Below are 19195 nucleotides of genomic sequence, written 5' to 3'. Positions count from 1 at the left end.
TTAAGCTACATGCTTAACATTCTAAGTTTATTCTAACTACTAAAAAGGATAAGTAGCTAAAGTAATTATTAACATAGTTTTAATAGATTTAGAAGCAAAGATTTGATTCAAAGTTTTAGAATAATGTCTGTTACCTGAGAAAAATAAAGGGTTTTTCTTCTGATTTTATTTGCAATGAACAATGCAGTTGATGAAATAACAGGATGTAGTTTCTGTCAAATTTCTATTATGGTTTGGTAACACAAGTTTTGTCACAGCGGATCAGGCCTGCGTTTGTCTGTCCCAGTATCCTCTTTCTGACAGTGACTAATTGCAGCTGCATTACAAACCTTAGAGCCCTCTTTTAGGTCAGGTGTGTGGTAGTCTGTTTCTCTCTCAGCACACACACAGACCACACGCACACTAATACGTGTGTGCACAACATTTTTGTAGTGATGTTATCTGATTAGAGAGCATGAGAACATCTGGTACACTTTCCAGAACCCTAGCATCTGTTAATTAGGATCATTTGGATAGTATCTACCCGTATATAACTGTATTTGCCAGAGCTTACTTTTTGTTTGATTGGAACCCAGCTTGGGGATTTTGTATTTGAATCTGAACTTGACCCATTTTTTCAGACCATAATGTTTTACTGTAGTTCTAACTCTTGGTTAATGTGACAAATGTTTGTACTCCTCCTTCTGTTGCCTGGGCAGGAGAGACTACTGCAAAGTAGAAACTGTTCCTTAAAAGAAAAGAAGTAATTGAGAATCTTAATCTCTACTTAAACTATTACAATTGAGGTATCAATTTAAATGCAGTCCTTTCCATCATAAAAAGCATTTTAATGTTGCTACACATTATTGCCATTGCTAGCCTAACATTCTAGAGTTATGGCTTAAAAAAAAAATTGAGAAATCTTTTAGAAGGAGTAGGACTGTAGTATTAATTACAAAGCACACAAATTAGGAAAACCGTTCAGTGAAAAATTACTCAAATTAGTAGTAAAAATTGTTTAGATGTTATAAAAGCTTACTTCATTAATATCATAACATAAAAATATCACCATGAAAATAGCTGACTGTCTCCTTATAAAATTAATTTTTCTTTCTCTAAATTGTTAGTGTGGCTGCAAGTAGTTAAGATACTGACTGAACTGCCTTGTCTAATGATCTATTGATGTGCTTATTGCTCTTAAAATATTTTTATTTTTTTTTTCACTAGGCACGAGGGAAAAAGCGGCAGATAGGATGGTTCCCTGCTAATTATGTAAAACTTTTGAGCCCTGGTACCAGTAAAACTACACCAACTGAGCTACCTAAATCAACAGCATTACCTTCAGGTAAGCAATGTGTTTGCATTAATGAAGTTTCTTTTGTAATGCATGTCATTTACAGTAAGACTTCTAAAACTAATTACAGATATTAAATATATGCCATAGTAGCCACTTTGGAAAATCCTTCATTATTTATTTTTCTTTTAAATAAGAAAAGCATACAGTTGGTCTGTATATTTATTGTGGTGGTCCCTCAGGTGTAATCTTTTGCATGACATTACACCTTAAAGAGTAAAGTATTCAAATTATTAGTCCTATTTGTTTGCTCTAATTGTAGTGAGGGAGCTTTTAAGGGTTCAGGATGGTCCATGGGCTTAGCAGCTGATGTATTTCTCATTCAGAACCTTATATTTTTCCTAAGCTTACGTGTGAGAAAAATGCAAGGAGATGTAGTTTTTTGTCCTAGACAGCAACTTATTTTAAGGCTTATGAGTGGGTACCAAATTGATAGACCTTTGTACTTTTAAAATCTATTTATTACATTTTCACCATGGGCAGTAATCAGTCTGGTGAATTCTACTGCAAGGTATAAAGCCAGGCAGATGACTGAGAAAAAAAGTTCATTCCTTGTGATTGTTTCAGTCTTTAACAATTTTAGGTTCGTTAGTTGGTGTGTTACCAGGTGGAGAAGAATCTTGTTGAATCAAAAATGTGTAGAACAGATGCATTTTTTTCCACAAGCCACCCAAAAGACTTGTGGTGGTTGTCTACGAGTTTGTGTCCTGTAGTTAGAGCGGTAACTCAGCACTCATACACAATACCCCAATGTGAAGAGATTTTTTTTGTAGTTTTTGTTATTTGGATTTTGACAGTCTGGGACTTTTTTGCACATGCTAATAAAACTTTTGTTGAATAAACTTTCTAGCACTTTTCTCATTGCCTACAGAATATCAAAATCTTAACGGCTGTCATTCTTAGCAAATTCAACTTTGTTGGAAACCAGTTATTTCGGAAAGTGAGAGGAAGAAATAGAACAATCTTGCCTTTCTATTATGATAGGTAGTCTAACTTTCTGTGTGGCTAATGTAAGTAGTTAAGAGGTTAACATTTGAGAAGCATCTTCATGGAAGAAGTATGTTAGTGAGGAATCTTGTACTACAGGACATGGAAAACCTGAAGAAAGCCATTCACAAGGGTAGACTAATGCTCAATGTGGTGTCCGGTGTAGTGTCTAAGTGTGCCATGACTGTCTAGATTTTGAAGGTAGAGGTTCCATCAGAAACTACCAATATTAAAGCCTCCCCTTTGACATTTTGTTTATTTTGGTGTATATGCTCTCCATGTATCATACTGTGATGCAAACCGCATGGTTTTAAACACCTACCCCCCGTTTTTTTTTTTAATTCTGTTGCATGGACTCTTTTGTTTTATAGTTTGGTTGTTTTCTTAATTTCCAACTGCTTTGTACCTGTTTTTTTCTAAAGTTGCATCATGAATGTGTTTTTCCTGGTTCTGAGAAATGAGAAGAGCTGTTACTGCTATTTGAAGATAACCACACACAACGAAGTGCACAGTACAGGAATAGCAGGGAAACGGGTTTCACCCATTCTGCTTGTTTAAAGAAAAGCAACGTTATAGCTTGTACTTACCATCAGTGTACCTTGAGAACCTGGATTCCCTCTGCTGTTGACTAGTATTAATCAATAGACAATATTTCTAAAACAGAAATAAACGGCTAAAAAGCACTGGAGCTCAGAGAAGATAGGCTTTAGCCTGCTTCTGTAGTAGGCAATGGCTTTTGGAGCTGTTGCTGTTAGGTGTTTAAACTAAGTGAAGAACTTTCTTGCTGGGACTACTCAAAGAGCTTTCAATACAGGATGCAGGTGTGTTTTAAGCTTTGTGACCAACTGTAAACAAGATTAAGACGAGGTCAATTCTTCAAGTTCAACTGAGGAATCCCAGTTCTTCAAGAGCTCTATTAAATTACCTCCCCAGGTTTTTAGGTCATTCTTGGGTTCCCATTGGATCCCATTTGAATCCCATTGAGATACACTGTTGATACTACTGGACAACACCAAATTTCATAAAATTCTTTGAAGCAGAGGCGAAAGATCTGAATGAAAAAATCTAGGAAAAAGTTAACTCTAGAATGGGTTAAAAAAATTCTTAATGCGCATACTATATGGTCTAGCTTAAACTTTTTTAAGTTTAATTTTAAACATAATTATTAGTAATAACCTGTAAACATATAACAAGAATATTGTAAAACAGATGCACAGTTTTTTTAAGTGAAATATGATCATCAATGCTGTTCACACATGTAACCTTATATTAGCACAAAACTACCTAAAGCAGGAGTACATAATAATATATTTTTCTTTAGAAATGCTGATTAATATCCAGTATGTCAGGGAAATGTATGCTCTGGTTAGTTGATGTATTAGTTGATGTATTAGGTATGATGAATGCCCCTTTATCCTTTTAGTTTTTATTATTAGTAGTATTATTTTTTTCCCTTTTACAAGTAACTAAGCTAAATTTTGAAATATATCCAGAAATCCCATTAAATGCAAAGTGTATTTGATTATGATTGTGAACAGGCACAAAGTGTTAACTAAAAGGAGTTGAATAATTTCTGGAATATAAATTCTAAAAAGAGGGAGGAACTATTTGCCAAATTTAAGTAAGTTGCTCGCTGTGTGTAAGAATGAAAATACAAGAAAATTTTAGACTGAGTATAACAGAGACAACCTGACAGCAAGGCTAATTAGATAGTAGTTTTGTGTCTTAGGGCAAAATACCAGAAGCCCTGTGACTTGGCATGGAGAAACCATCAGAGAAATAGAGAAAATTAGATATTTAAATAAACACTCCTGCTGCTCTAGATAATTAAGAAAATTACTCTATTATAATTGAACAGAAACAACTGTATCCTGAGAACCAGTCAGGTTTGATGAGTTTCATAGTAAGAAAATAGGAAGTACGCTGCTGGCAACAGTCCTATTGGCTCCATCAGTGGACTTAAATGACCTCATATGCTTTTTATTTTTCTCACCTTTCCAAAGTTTTAGTGTTCTTAATGTCTATAGGGCAGTACACGGGTATCACCGTTGGCTTTCTGTAGAGCTGTTAATCATGTTCAGTGCTAATTAGAAAAGAGTGCCTTTCTCAGGCTTCAGGCAGTGGAAGTTCCCAGTCCATTTCCCAGACTTTTTTGTCCATTGAACAGTTCTACTAGAAAGGATTCTTATTTAGAACTGGTTGGTGAGGATGCAAAATGCAGATTTTTTAAATGTACTACAAATTTGGTGCTTTTATGGACAAAAATGTTTATATAAAGCTGAAGAGGAGTGTCAGTAGAAAGCTAGCATCCTTGAATTGTTTCACTTTTTGTTCAAATTCAATTCTTTTTCCAATCTTCTCCCACTGTCGAGCTCTTCCCATGAAAAATTATCTTGGGTGCAGTTCCAGTAGGTGACACTGTTCTCAGTTCGCATTGTTGTGCTCTGCCCTTCCTGTTGTGATCCTGACCCCTCAGTAAGCTGACTGAGAGAATAAAGCTGCTCTGAATGTCTTTGTTATTTTTTAAATAACCTTGAGCCAATGTAGTGAGGGCTCAGATAAGTACCGGTATAGGGGCAGAGGAGAGAGGGGCAGGACCGCAGCAGTACTGGTGCAGAGCAGCGTAGTGTCCAGGAACTATCCTGTGACGTCTGTAGTGTTTGCAGTAGGTTTACACGTAGCTTATGTTTTGCCAAAATATTACCAGTACTATAGAACTCTTCCTTTATCTTCCAGTGTGCCAAGTAATTGGCATGTATGACTACACTGCACAGAACGATGATGAGCTAGCATTCAATAAAGGCCAGATTATAAACGTCCTTAACAAGGAAGACCCAGACTGGTGGAAAGGGGAGGTGAATGGACAAGTGGGTCTCTTCCCATCCAACTATGTGAAGCTGACAACAGATATGGACCCAAGCCAGCAATGTAAGTGACCCTCTCTGCTGTCATGCTGTGATTATTTATGTAGTACTTTAAGATGAAACATGCAGCATTGCTGTGATTCTGCTGTGGTTTGCAGAACTCAAAGCTTCACCACTGCTGCACTTGTCAAAGTCTCTTTGAAGACCTTCCGTAATGCAAACCTTATTTTATGTTTGTTTTATTTTTAGTTCCCATCCCCTTTGTAGCATGTTACCTTTTATCATTTTTGCACCATGCTGTTTACATGCCTGACTCATTTTCCTAGCTTGAATTTGCTCATTGTTTTGTTTTGCTTATGTGTTGTTTTCCTCCTTTTTCTAGGAATCATATGTTGTCCATCCCCCACTCAGGCTTGAAAGTCCTCAAAGAGACCCACTATCCCATATCACTGCCCAGAGGGATGATGGGAGATGCAGCCTTGATCATGTGGCTTCCAGCATGATCATCTACTGCCTTCTGAGTAGAAGAACACACTGCAGAGCAGTTTACCTCATTTTACATTAGTTGCATGTAATCGCAATGTTTGAGTTAATTACCTACAGATATAGACGCAAAATTAAATGAAACAAACAAAAGAAAAAAAAAAAACACAAAAAAATCAGAGGATAGTGGGTCCTTTTGTGGCTTTCATAGTTACCAAACTAATTTTTCCACCTTTGCACAGGTGCTTTTGTAGTTTTAAGATTATTTTTAAATATATATTTTAGCCTTCTAAAGGAAAAGTATAAATTAAATTTCTTCATTGCAATTTTGTTTGTGCAAAAAGACCCACTATCAAGGAATGCTGCATGTGCTGTTAAAATTGTTCCAAATGTCCATAAATTTGAGACTTTATGTATCTTTCTTTTTTATTGTTCACTTGTCCAGTGTTGTCAATATGTCTTTTTTTTTTTTTTTAATTATTATTACAAAAGAACAGAAGGAGTTAAATCAGTTTAAGGAACTTTAAATGTGCCCAATTACAGATAAGGTATTTTGTTGTAGTTCTTGTACTGTATGTATCAGGTGTTCCTTGTTGAGTGTATAATACATTGTGGAGAGAGGAAATTAACTTCCTTCCAATGCAAGAGATATTAACCTTGCATAATGTTGTTATCCCAGTTATGTTAATTTTATTTTGCACATTACTTGTAGCTGCATACAGTTAGAAAACATCCCAGTTTGTGTTTGTCTCAGATGTTTCACTTTTGGCATTTTCGTATCAGAAATCAATAGAATGCTACATTCATGTGAGATTTGAGAATTAACTTCTTTTTTTTTTTTTTTTTTTCATCTTGGTTACATGAAGTTTGATTTCTCATTTTTACTTTCTCATGACTATGGAACAACACTTTTTGAACAAGTAATTTTCCTGACAAGAAAGAATGTATAGAAATACTCCCTGCAATTAATTTCCAATGTTTACATTTTTTTTAAACTAGACTGTGGAATTTATACAAATTAATATTAAATGGAGCTTACAGTCAAGTTTATGTAGTAGGTGTGCTGTAGCTAAGCCATGTTTGTCTTTCCAGCATTAGTTACAAGCTCTTGATGAAATGCCTGGTGCTGTCAGTGCAGAAACCCTCTCTACCCAATGCCTCAAGCACAATATAGCAATTACACTAATTACTTTACCATTTCGTTATGTTCTGTTTTATGTATTTCATTTATTTCTGAATTTCATGCTGGCAGTGTTGTAGAATTTCTAATCCTACCCCATCTCCCTCCTTCTGACCCACCGTGCAGTGCAAAGAACAAGTGAAGCTCCGTATTCAATTGCACTTCAGTATTTCATCAATATGAATGTAAAATATATAAATATATAAAAACCTGCAGCTTTAACAACTGTAATACAGCCTTTAAAATTAGTTACATGTATAGATAATTAAATTCTTCATATAAAAGCTAGACTAAAATGTGTTTGTTGTCTTGTTGCTGTGTACACACAGAATTCACCAAGTGGCATTAGTGCATGTAATGAATTTGCCACCAGCATAGCCTGAAGCCATCCTGTTTAATTTCAGAATGACACTTGTGTTGTTTCTTTGAATATTATTTGCATATAATTACTCAGATTGATCGTGATTAACTGCAAACTTTTGCACCTTTCTTTCTTTTCTCAATGCTTTCTACATGTTACAAATCAGTAGATATTTTTGACACTATATTAGTAGATATATTAAGTATACTTTATTGTTTTACCATGGGTTTACATTGACTTAGGCTCTGTGTTATATGCCAGAAGCTCTAGTCTTAAAACATGCACAATTGCACAGATTTTCTGTATTTTTAGAATAGTATTTAACATGCACAAATTTTTCATTTATCACCCTGCCATAAAAAAAAATAAAATTTCTTCATCATAGCCACTTGCTGAAAAATATGCTGCCTAGTATCTGACAGAAATTGAACGTAACTTAATACCTGTAATTTTCAGTGCCCATTGTTTTGCTTACTGAGAACTGTGTAGCCAGATTCTTCTCCATTATTTCAATATTTCATGCATTAAAATGTTATTTTAATGAAAGGGTATCTCTATGTTCCCGTAACGAGCTATTGTGTTGAAAGATTTATAACATGACTAAAAGCATTTGTCCAAAGGGACATTGTGGTTTTTATGACTTCAGGCTAGAAACACATTTTCTCTAAATATTGAAATATTGGCAATACTTTGGATATAGGAGATTCGGATGCTGTTTTTTTTGTTTGTTTGTTTCTGTTTTTTTTTTTTTTAAATAATTACGTCAAGTAAGAAAAAAATAAAACTATTACAATATCTGCAGGTTACACGTTTCCTAACGCGCTTTTTAAAAATGCTGAGAGTGATGTCTCATAAAAGATTTTCAAAATCACAGTGCCCTTAAAGTTCCTGGGGTCAATTTTCCACTGAACTGAATAGGACAGCCTGAAGTTGTCCCTCTGTAGCCACACACACTGGTATACGTTGTGCCAGGATTCCTCATACAGAAGAGTACTGTGTAATCCTCAACAGAGCAACAGCTTTATAAATCAGTCTATTCTTGAGCATAGTGAACTCACAAAAACCTCAAAACACATTTAGAATGTCCCAGACAAAGATATTCAAACCATTGTGGCTTATATTGAAATTTGTTGTTGAAATATCTATGATGTTTATTTACTCAATTATTAAAATTCTTAAGCGTCCTACGATAGATCAGCATGGTAGCGTTTAATCTTCCTCACAATCAGTTATCTCCCATGAATAGCAGAGGACATTATATTGCACTTACTCTTTTTTACCTGTCTGGATTTTTGTTAATATATATGAGAAAGGGAGTATGAAAGTAATTCTTTAATAAAGAAAATGGATTATTTCCATCAAAAAGAATAGTTTTTCAGGGTTATGTCTTGATCCAGTTTTGACTTTCTGCTCTTCACTAGTTCATCTGAGAAGACCTTTAACCTCATAAACCACACAATCCCCTCCCAAAAGCCACAGATCTGGACTGCAGCGAGCAAACCTGGTTGGAAAAAACACTTGCCTCCTGGGATGGAGATGTGCCCACACTCTTGTCTCTTCAGTTCTTGAATTTTTGGCTGCAAAGCCAACAAACACTAATCCCAGTCAGGGCTGAAACAAGATCTACTTTGTCAAAGATAAGAAACTATTCAGATGATTTCCATTTTGATGAAATCTTAATGAAGATTTAAGTCATCTTAAGTCAACATTAAGAAAAAGAGCAAGAGCAGTGTCGCTACTGCCTAATCAATTGAATGCATTCTTTATATTAATTTTGATTTGTGAAGCCCCTGGTACCATTGCATCAAATCAGGAAGAAGAGCTGTCAACTGAGGGATGTAGATGAGACTAGATTTAGGGATTACTGCAACTGGTGGTGGTTTTTTTTCCTTCACAGTTTCTCTGTTTGTCTAGAGAAGAATTTCCTCTGTGTTGAGATGCTCAGGAAGCATTTCAAGGGATTTTTTAGTGTCAGTTCCAATACTTCAAACCTATCCAAGGCGACTCAGGGGCCGCGATGCTGGTTTATCAAGAATGGTCTGCTTTGCATTCAGAACCAGTTCTATTTAAATCTCAGTTCTTTGGAGTTTCAGTGGTATTTCCTTCAGTCCCCATGAGTTCACTGAACACATTTTAAAACAGTCTATTACCATAACCTTCCTGCAAGGCAGCAAAGTAGCTGCATGCTCTGGTTTTGTTCTCTGTTTTTAAAGCAGTTGTTCAGTTCTTCATGATTGTTGTCTCTGTCTCTTTAACTCCTTACAACATATCTCAAATATTATTTGATCAGTTTATGGTAAGCTAAACAGAGAAAGCTAAGACCTTTTGATTTTAAACCCTGAAAGAACATTTTCAGAAGATTGTCTTTGATGAAGTTAAAAAGTATTTTCATGAAGACTTCATTTCCTGGATGTAGATCTCACCGGCTTTTGTACTGGTTGTTAGTTTGCAAAGGAATATTTTGCCTGGATAAGGACTCACTTCAAGTTATTGTCTACATGAAGAGAAATTGTGAGAGTCACCTTAACTTTATCTGGCTTAACCTAGTAATGTTAGTAGGATGTGTAGACATAATTCTGATAGAGGCAACAAATTTCCACCATTTGTTACAGCAAGTTTCATGGCTGTTTCATTCCCCTCCACCTTGTTAAAAAAGAGAACAAAACCCAAGAAGTAGCCGAAGTGCTTCACCTCAGCACAGAAATTCAGCACAGGAATGCAATGTCTGTGTGGAGCCAGAAACTAATTTGAATCACACCTATAACTCTTCTTCTGTAACTTCTATTAAGCCTGCGGAAGAACACAGATTAGGAAGTCAGATTTTAGAACAAGTTTAATCTTGTGGAATTATTTGAATTAAACATTTCATGGAAAAGGTATCTGATAGTGTGTTTAGGTGGAAGGATGTTTATACCTGAGGTAGCTCTTCTACAGCAAGTGAGTTTAGAGTTTTTAGAAGATGCTGGATTCCCCGTATTCCCTGTGAGACTCTGTGATCAAAGGATTTGGCTCCATTTTCCAGCATGTTTCTCATTTGTTTCTTCATGTCTCCCCTACCTTTTTTGAGTCAGGCCCCTCAGCAGCAGCTGTACCAGCAGCAAGAAGAAAGCTCCCTGCTCATCCTCCATTCAGTTCCTGACCTGCGTGTTTGGTTTGTACGCCCTGATGCTGCCAGCTCTGCTGACACCCACCAGCATACAGCTGTGAACTGGTGCTGGCACGAGCAAAGCACTGCTCTGAACCAGGCTCACACCAGTGCCACAGACAAAGGTTTTCTGTGCCCTGGCCCTACTTGCTGAAACCTGGTTTCATTTTTTTTTTCTTTCCCATCACATTCTTCTCTGCCAAGTGCAGTTTTCTCTGCTAAATAGTATCATATGTTGGAGTAATTCTGGATCCAGATGAGCATTAAAATCCATCTGGTTTGATTACTTCATTTAAGCTTTTTTTTAGAGGAGAAGACCTGAAGCCAGGAAAGGTGATGGCTGGATATTGGTATGAGGAAGTGAAATTTTAATAAAACATTTCAACTGTTAGACTACTTGATACCACATTTCTGACCCCAAGTGAAGTACTTGTATGGCATCTTTATTTTTGCTGACACCATTTTAAGACTGGATTGTGCAGTTCCTTCAGATTGGACCTGTGCCTGATGCTCTTGACTGATTTGCTGTTACCGTACAGGAAGTGGTCAGGGGCTCAAGATAGGTCCTGGGTCATAATTCAGAGGTGAGATTTCAAGTTATCTGATGTGATAAACCAGTCCAGGAATTGGTTAAGTCTGCCACTATATATTTTTAGGTGTATCCATATCCTTGCCTCTATATATTTTAAGATGGACACACAGGATTTTATTCTCCCTTAGAGGATTATGGAAGGGGAGTGGCAGACGTGTTCTCTTAGTTTCCGAAAGAATTTAGAAGGTTGCCTTCCCAACCGTCTCACCCGTCTTCTTCCCTTGATTTAATTCTAAAACAAATTTTTGCATAGAAAATAAGGTACTAATGCAAAACACTGCAGAAAGATTTTGCTATTGCAAAATGAAGATGATGGTAGCGAATCAAAAGTGTATATTTTTGAATACTACACAGCTAGCATTTAGCACTAGGGCATGTTTTAGAATTAAAAAAAAATAATAATAAATGTTACACAAGATCCTTGAGTTTATTTTTTGGCCTGTGTGGGTTGGCAGTGGCATTCCCTCTCCCTGATAATAGCTGATCAGTGTGAACAGGAGGAGGAGGTACATGTGTTGCTGGTGCCTGGTCTTAGTGAAAACAAAGCTGTGTTTAATATTTTGCAAGTGGGACTTTCCAGACTTGTTTCTTCATCCTACTTCTGTACGTCCTCGGGGGAAATGCTCTGCTGTACCAGTAAGTGGGCATAGTGGTCCTGTTAAGATATTCTGCTGAAATCACTGAAAATAGCTGTGAAATGTAATTTTGCATCACGGAAGATAGAGAAGGAAAGGTCTGTTGGATCACCAGCTGTCCTCAGCAAAAGCTTGAAATAGTCTCAGCAGCAGGCCCATCCCACGAGATGTGCGCAGGAAATTGGTGGTTGTATCTGAAGTGGGTTGATAAGAGGAATGAATGCTCAAACGCTGTAATCTGTCTGAGGGAAGGAATGCTACTGAGGTGCCAGGTGTGCAATTTCTCCTTGCTTAAGCTTTTGGAAGAAAACCGTGATGTAATTTGTTACTGCTTCTGGTTCCCTATAATAGAACAGACTCCTGTCTACTGTGATCTTGTCGTTACGGACTGGGCCAGTATGAAGTTTATGGTGAAATCTGGCAGCTACATTGTTTAGAAAATTTCCCCAGATTAGAAGAAATCAGAAATTGTGCCTATCTATATAGATCAGTGATTTCCACAGCAGAACTCTGTTTCTGAAGAAACACGATCTATGGTGGATTGCTTTCTGGCTTAGCGATTAGCTAAGCCCCATGTTGTGAAGAGGCTGTCTGTGCAAGAAAAAGGGAACAACACTCTTACTTTTTGGAATGATATTTTAAATTATTGTGTTTACATTTCTAGAAGCCCTCAGTTCTGCAGGTCCCATGGTGATGAGAAATCAAAGGACAGGTTTCTAGGTACAACACTCGTAGGCTGGTTCTATCAGTCCAGACACAATAATCAGTCTGGTGAGCATGCATGCGTGCCACTGCTTGGATTCATAGATGTTACTCAACTGAAGGGCAGAAATTTGTATTCACTGCACTGTGAACACGCTGAATTAGCTATCCTAAGTTCTCCATTATTTTCTGAATTTACTAGATTTTTTTGTAGTTAAAGAATCAAATTCGGCTTCTGCAGCCTTTCAGATGGAATCCAACACTTTTGCAGAGTTGGAAAGAAAATACAATAAAATGGTGAACTCTGATAACTAAAAAGGCAAATTCCAGTGCTTAATTTTAAGTAGCTGAATGGCTTTGTGCTGAATGACTGTGAGCCTTAAACTAAATACCAACCAGCTCTATGCTAAGGTAGGGTGCTGGACTTCACCCATTGCAGAACATTCCCATTTGTCAGGGGAAATGTCTGATATCAAGAACACTTCACAAGGAGTTTCTTTTAGTGGAATGAATTCATGAATGATATTATTACAGCTGCATGTGGAATTTGGATGTTCATAAAAGTACTTTACACAGTACTTTGCCTTCCATGAATAACTAGCTAGAGCCCCATGGCCTTGACATTTCAACTTGAAAAGGAACCCAGCTCTTGTTTGGTGCTTATGATGCAAAGATGAGAAAATTCTTAGTACTTGTGTACCTAATAAAGAAAATCCTTTATGAGAAAAGTCCCTCCTGCATATTCTGTTCTAACTGAAGTAGGCTATTTTCCCAAATACGTAGTGTTCAAAGACAGGCCATCTGTTGGAGTTCAAAGTAGCCCGTTTCAGTCCCAGCTGCCTATCTGTCAAGCTAGCCACTTAAATATTGTGGTTCAAAATGTTAAATGCTTCCTCTAAAAGGCTGGTGGTTGGAAACAACACTTCAATGCAAGGTCATCAGCATCTTTGAACACTAAAATTCCCCAGTCTCTAGAGAAAAATCATTAAGCACTTTGTTCACTTTTAATGAAGCTGACACTGCTTGGGGAGAACTGATTCTGTTCATTAGACCTCTGATTTACATAACTAAGAGAACGCTTTGAAGCAGTCATTTATTAAACAGAACTGAAACTTTTGGCTTTTGAAAAGTGCCTGGTATTTTGATTATTTTGACATTAAGTTGATAATTGATATTTCTCAAAACCAACCTTTTTATTTTGAGCAATGTTTGAATTGTGTCTTTTAAAGGACTGCAATATACAGAATCCCAAAGGAGCATTATCAGTATGCTACGCTTCCATTCTGATCTGTGCTCATCCTAATATAGGGGAAATTACCTTGATTGTCTGTATCTACTTTTTTTTTTTTTAATCAAACTTTTCATGACCTTTTCTGGAGCACAGATTAGTTAAAGCAAGTTGTTCCAAAAGTAGTTCATGAAAAATTTAATGGTGATACTTGTGGACCGCGCTGGTTGCATTGTGCAGAATCAGCTCCTGAATTACATTCAGGAAGCTAAAAATGTAGGAAATGCTAACAATGCAAGAGATACCATCTACTTATTAACTTTATGTGCAAAGAACTGAAAGAGTTGTCCAGGGCATGATATCATTAGGAGCAGTAGTGGTTTGCTTTATGAAAGCATTTGAGAACGTCTGAACTAAAAATACACCCATTAGATCTCATTGTATTGGTGTCATGATTGATGCCAGTGAACAGTTAAAAATAAAAAGCTTTGACCATTTAAGACTCCATGAAGCAAAGGTCTCACTGAATGTTTTCAGTCAGATCTTCTTCAATAGGAAAAACTGTTTTGATGGGGAATATACTGAATTTGCCAGTACTTTATTGAGGGGTTGGGGAAAGAATTAAACTGAAGAGTTTTGATTGTGTCATAGTCAATACTTAAAGAAAAACATTTTAAACCTTCTTCAAAGCAACTTTTATTTTTGAAATACATTTTTTTATACAGAAACATAACAAAAATAGTGTTAAGAGTGTTAAGATGGGAAGAAAATATTTTGCTTGCCAGTTTCAGAAGAATTGAATTGATCTGTGTTGAAAAAATACTATCTTACAGGGAAAAATGTAACTAAACATTCTGTTGTATTTCAGAATAGAAAATAGAATGTGAAATTTGAAATTTATTGTAGTATAAAAATTCAAGAATCTACAGAGGACAAATACACAGGCGGTGGTTTTCAAAAAGGGAAGGAAAAAAATGGTAGAAGATGAATTCTTTATTACCAATTTTTCTCATGCTTTTAAAGGTAGAGGAGAACAATAATCAACCCCTTTGGCTTGGTCTATAAATTAGTGAAATGTGTGAGGTGATCTCCATTGACCTTCATGTGTTTTTGCTCAGATCCTTCAAAAATTTTGAAGTAATTTTTAATTGAAATGTGAAGAAGTAAATAAACCCTACAGTACCATCTTGTTGAGGATGCCTACTTTGACTAGATTGATTAAGGCTAAACTTGAATTCAGAGTATGAATATGCTGACGGCTGAAATTCCAAAGTTCCCGTCAGAGCATTAAGGGTCACTATAGTGCTCTTCCTTAATTCCGTTCCTTTTTAGGACAAAGCAACAAAGCTGTATGTTCTTTGGCAGTAAAGCCAGGTGAAGTCTTTGCCCCCCTTTTTATTAACAGTAATCCATTTGGAGATTTATTTTACAGTGTGGTTCCAGCTGAATGACACACCTAAAGGGACAGTGAACTTCGGAGAGAGGTTGGAAATGGGCAGGTAGTGGTGAGGAGGACTTTAAGGTTTGCCACCAGAGAAGAGACATTTTTAGAAATCTTGTTAATGCCACAGGGAAGTCTGCTTTAGTTGTGTCTGGACTGCATGCTTTCATTCTAACAGACCTCCATTCACTTGCCTTATTAACTAATTATCACCTAGAAATGGCCTTGATTAGAAAAAAAAAAAAAAAAGTCAGAGACAATGTTTTGAGTCACTAAGGGATCAAGTATTGTAAGCATTGTGCCATTACATGTGAATTATGATTAAATGAAGAGGCAGTAGTTACTATTCATTAAGCATTATTTGACCTACTACAAATCTGGATCAATTTGAAAGTGACCATAAGTGAAATCTAGGATTCTTTTATGTTTTCCAGGGTGTGCAGACTTGCATCTTCTGGATATGTTGACACCTACTGAAAGGAAAAGGCAGGGGTACATCCATGAGCTCATTGTCACAGAAGAGAACTATGTAAATGATCTGCAGTTGGTCACGGAGGTAAGAAGGCGCAGCATTTTTAGGAGGAGGTTTTATTCACTCATGTTTTTGAATGGATTGATAATTTCACTGTGCAAAGTCATTTGACATCACTGGTCTGTTTGACTTCCTAGGAATGATCTGTATTAAATCTTCATACATACATATATGCCTATATGGAAGTGTGTGTAACTAGTGGTAAACCCTTGTGTTACCATCACCAAAACACTGATGTTTACATTATCTTTCCAGTAAACACTTTTCACTCCAGATTTTGAAGTTTTGTTTCTCACGTGTAAGCTCCTAAAGCTTGAGGCGTGTTATGCGCCAGTTTCCACATTCACAGTGGCACTCAGTTATCATTTACTCTGCTTCTCTTTAAATGTTACAAAATACATCTCACATGTGAAAAAAAAGGAATTTGTATAGGCTTTTGCTGTGGGTAATTCTTTTCATAGAGAGTGAAAGCTCTTTTTTGAAAAAGAGATCAAGGTATACAAACCTGGCTCTTTTTTGAAAAAGAGGTCAAGGTATGCAAGCCTGAGACACTATAAGGTAAATCACAACTTCCATAAAGGAGTCCAAATTCACATGTATTTTCAGTTGTATTATCAAAGTAGTTCTGGGATATTTTACAGGAGACTTCTGACTAAAATTCCCAAGCTTAAAACAGGTTATCCAGGTCATAACGAACACCACCAACACCAATTCAGATCATTCTCTTTTAAATAAATATGCTTCTTACAAAGATATTGTTAGGGAACACCATGGATCTTTAGGGCACAGTGCACGCTTGAAGTCTGTTCCACGGAGTATCATGTGCTACTCTGATGTAACGTTGTCTTGCTTCCAGACTAAGGAAGTCTTAGACATCATCAGCCTTAGTCACTTTGATTATGCTTAAGACATGCTTTCTAAATTGCTTAATTTTCTAAATCTATAGATCTTCCAGAAACCACTAATGGAATCTGAGCTGCTAACAGAAAAAGAAGTTGCTATGATTTTTGTTAATTGGAAGGAACTGATTATGTGCAATATAAAACTACTGAAGTAAGTTTTTTCCCCCCCCCAATACTTAGCAACTAAAAAATCATGGTCTTTCCCCCCCTCCCCCCCTTTTTACTTTTAGCTGCATGAAAATATTTGCCACTTACAAAAATAGTCACCAAAAGAGTATTTGCACGTACTTTGCTCTTGCTGTGCCCGTGCTCCAGAAGGCAAGGCCAACTTCTCCTGAAGAGCAGTGCTTGTCAAGGCTACCCACAGTCCATACGTTTACTTCCTATTATCTCTGTCACAGCCCAATACCCAGTTCCAGTCCTATTACCTGTGACTGGAAAGCAAAGCACAACAATCTCTGCCTCCCTAATTCTGAGTTAGCTGATGTATTCCTTTAGTTATTGTAGGCTTATAACATCTGAATGAGCTGTTTTGTGAGAAGCATCGCCAACAAAGCCTGGTTTCCTATGGATTTGTGTCCAGTGTACCCTGCACCCTTCCTTCCAAAGTCTCCAACTACTGCAGCCCCAACTCTCTACCATGAAACTCCACACAGTGCAAGTACCCTTATTTCTCCCTTCATTCTCTGTGGCCTCTGGTGGATCCTGTCTTCCTACCTGCATCTTTCTCACTCATCCCTACTGCTTCAGCAAGGCACAGTAAATTCTGTGGCTGGTTTGGAGGCATGCTCATCTGATTGCTCATCTGGCCATTGCCAGACAAAATGAGTAAGGATTGAGTTAAACCTTCATGTTCATAAGCAGGAGGATTAATAAACTTCCTTTTTTTTTTCCCTACTGAGCTGCTATTTTTTATTGAACTTATAGAGACTTAGAAATTTTGAGATATCTCCTCTTTTGTAGAATGTGTTTGAAAATGGCCACCAATATGATAAGTTATGACAGTGGTAGGACAAAGGCAGCTTGATAACAACAAACCTCCTTTTCCTTAGGAAACCAGGCTGAAAACTGGGTAGGTTTGGGGTTAAGGAAGTGGTACTGTTTTTATCCCTCATTCAAGAGCATATCTGTCCTCTCTAAATGAATAGAAAGGGAAATTAGATTCCCTTTTATGTTGTATCTGATCTGGCTTTGTGATAAGTTAATACCAAATTACAGTTTGGTGACCTCAGGAGGGAAATGATGTTGGCCAAGGGTACAAAATTGATTGTTATGTTCTTACAATATGCAGTAAGTCTTGTGGCTGATCTATTTATTATTCAGAGGTCTTGTCATTTCAGTAATGAATAAGAAGCAAATAATTTATTTTATAAATCAGGAATTGTTGTTTAGTGGTCTACCTGCGTATAAAACACCCATGACCTTTTCATGTTTAGGGCTTTGCGAGTGCGTAAGAAGATGTCTGGGGAGAAGATGCCAGTGAAAATGATTGGTGACATACTGACAGCCCAGCTGCCACACATGCAGCCGTACATTCGGTTCTGTAGCTGCCAGCTGAATGGGGCAGCCCTCATCCAGCAGAAAACAGATGAAGTCCCTGAGTTCAAGGAGTTCGTTAAAGTAAGAGAAGAAGCAAACACCATGAATAATATTCACCATAAGTTTAGCTCATTGCTTTTCTAATTTCCCATGCATAGTCTCCCTCTTTTGGGATAGAATGAAGAGTCTTCAGACTTAAGCACTCATTTAAGGAATGCATTTTTTCATTAAAGGAATACCTTTTTTCAAAAAACTGTGGAGCCATAAAATAGTTTGTTTAGAAATGGTTTTGCAGTAACGTGCTGGGACTTGGAAAAATAATAATAATAAGGGGCTGTTCTCCTGTACAGGCAAGATAGGTGAAGAATACTTCGTAAAATACAATAAATTCTACTGCATTGTTTGTGATCTAACAGATTTAGTTGGAGCATTATGTTCATTTGTTGCCTTTTCCTTTCTTAGAGGAGCTTATTTTGCTGTGTTTTAAGCAAACTGACTAACACCATTTTACCTCTCTAATGTTTCAGAGGTTAGCAATGGATCCTCGCTGTAAAGGAATGCCACTATCAAGTTTTCTACTAAAGCCTATGCAACGGGTAACAAGATACCCACTAATAATTAAAAATGTACGTTCTTTTGCAAAGATGATGTTTTTGATGCTGCTTTGCTTACAGCTTAATTACAGGATAGTTTCCCTCTTTGTGTTGAGCTTTGTCCCTCTTAGATATCTGATATACTAGGGAAAGTGGGGTGCCCTTCTATATTTGATCACACTAAGAGCAAATGCAGAAACTCCTTTGGCTTCAAAAAAATGAGTCTGGATTTCTGCTAGAAACTGAGGTGAAACTTGCACACAAAGAACCAAAAGGCAGTAAAAGCTGAATGAAAAGTTTAAAACTCAGAAAATGGGAGTACTAGGTCTATTTTATGCTCATCCTTGCCTTTTTCCAGTGTCATTCCCTCCCCACAGTCTCATAAATGGCATTCATTGTGCAAGCCTGAATACCAAATCGTTGCAAGTTACCTTACTGCACAGCTTACATTACTGGATAATTTATAACCCTTTCCTAACTTTCATTTGTTGCCTAACACTTATCATCTTGAATAATACTATTGAAATTGACCCCAGACCTTCATAGGAAATAATCCAGTTACAAATTGGATGTTGGCATTTAAGAGACTCCTTAATCAGCCATGGACATGTTTCTGTGGCTGGAATTTGCATACTTATGTCAGCAGAGTGAGCAGCGTGCTGATGGAAAGGCTCTGCA

The 19195-nt window shown here is 36.9% G+C and overlaps 1 protein-coding gene across 8 annotated transcripts in view; it reads left to right on the top strand.

The window, feature by feature from the left end:
* Positions 1–19195, top strand: part of ITSN1 (intersectin 1) — a 122689-nt gene that overhangs the window by 94992 nt on the left and 8502 nt on the right. For all 8 annotated transcript variants that reach the window (XM_084526678.1, XM_084526677.1, XM_084526675.1 and 5 more), the window contains 6 exons: positions 1207–1324; positions 5057–5248; positions 15386–15507; positions 16430–16536; positions 17822–18005; positions 18452–18550. In XM_084526678.1, the coding sequence (XP_084382804.1) occupies positions 1207–1324; positions 5057–5248; positions 15386–15507; positions 16430–16536; positions 17822–18005; positions 18452–18550 (822 nt within the window). The remainder of the gene's footprint in view (positions 1–1206; positions 1325–5056; positions 5249–15385; positions 15508–16429; positions 16537–17821; positions 18006–18451; positions 18551–19195) is intronic.

The sequence above is a fragment of the Aythya ferina genome (assembly GCF_964211825.1).
Source record: "Aythya ferina genome assembly, chromosome: 1".
Taxonomy (NCBI): Eukaryota; Metazoa; Chordata; class Aves; order Anseriformes; family Anatidae; genus Aythya; species Aythya ferina.
The sequence above is the reverse complement of the archived record's forward strand: the minus strand, read 5'-3'. Positions and strand labels throughout refer to the sequence as shown.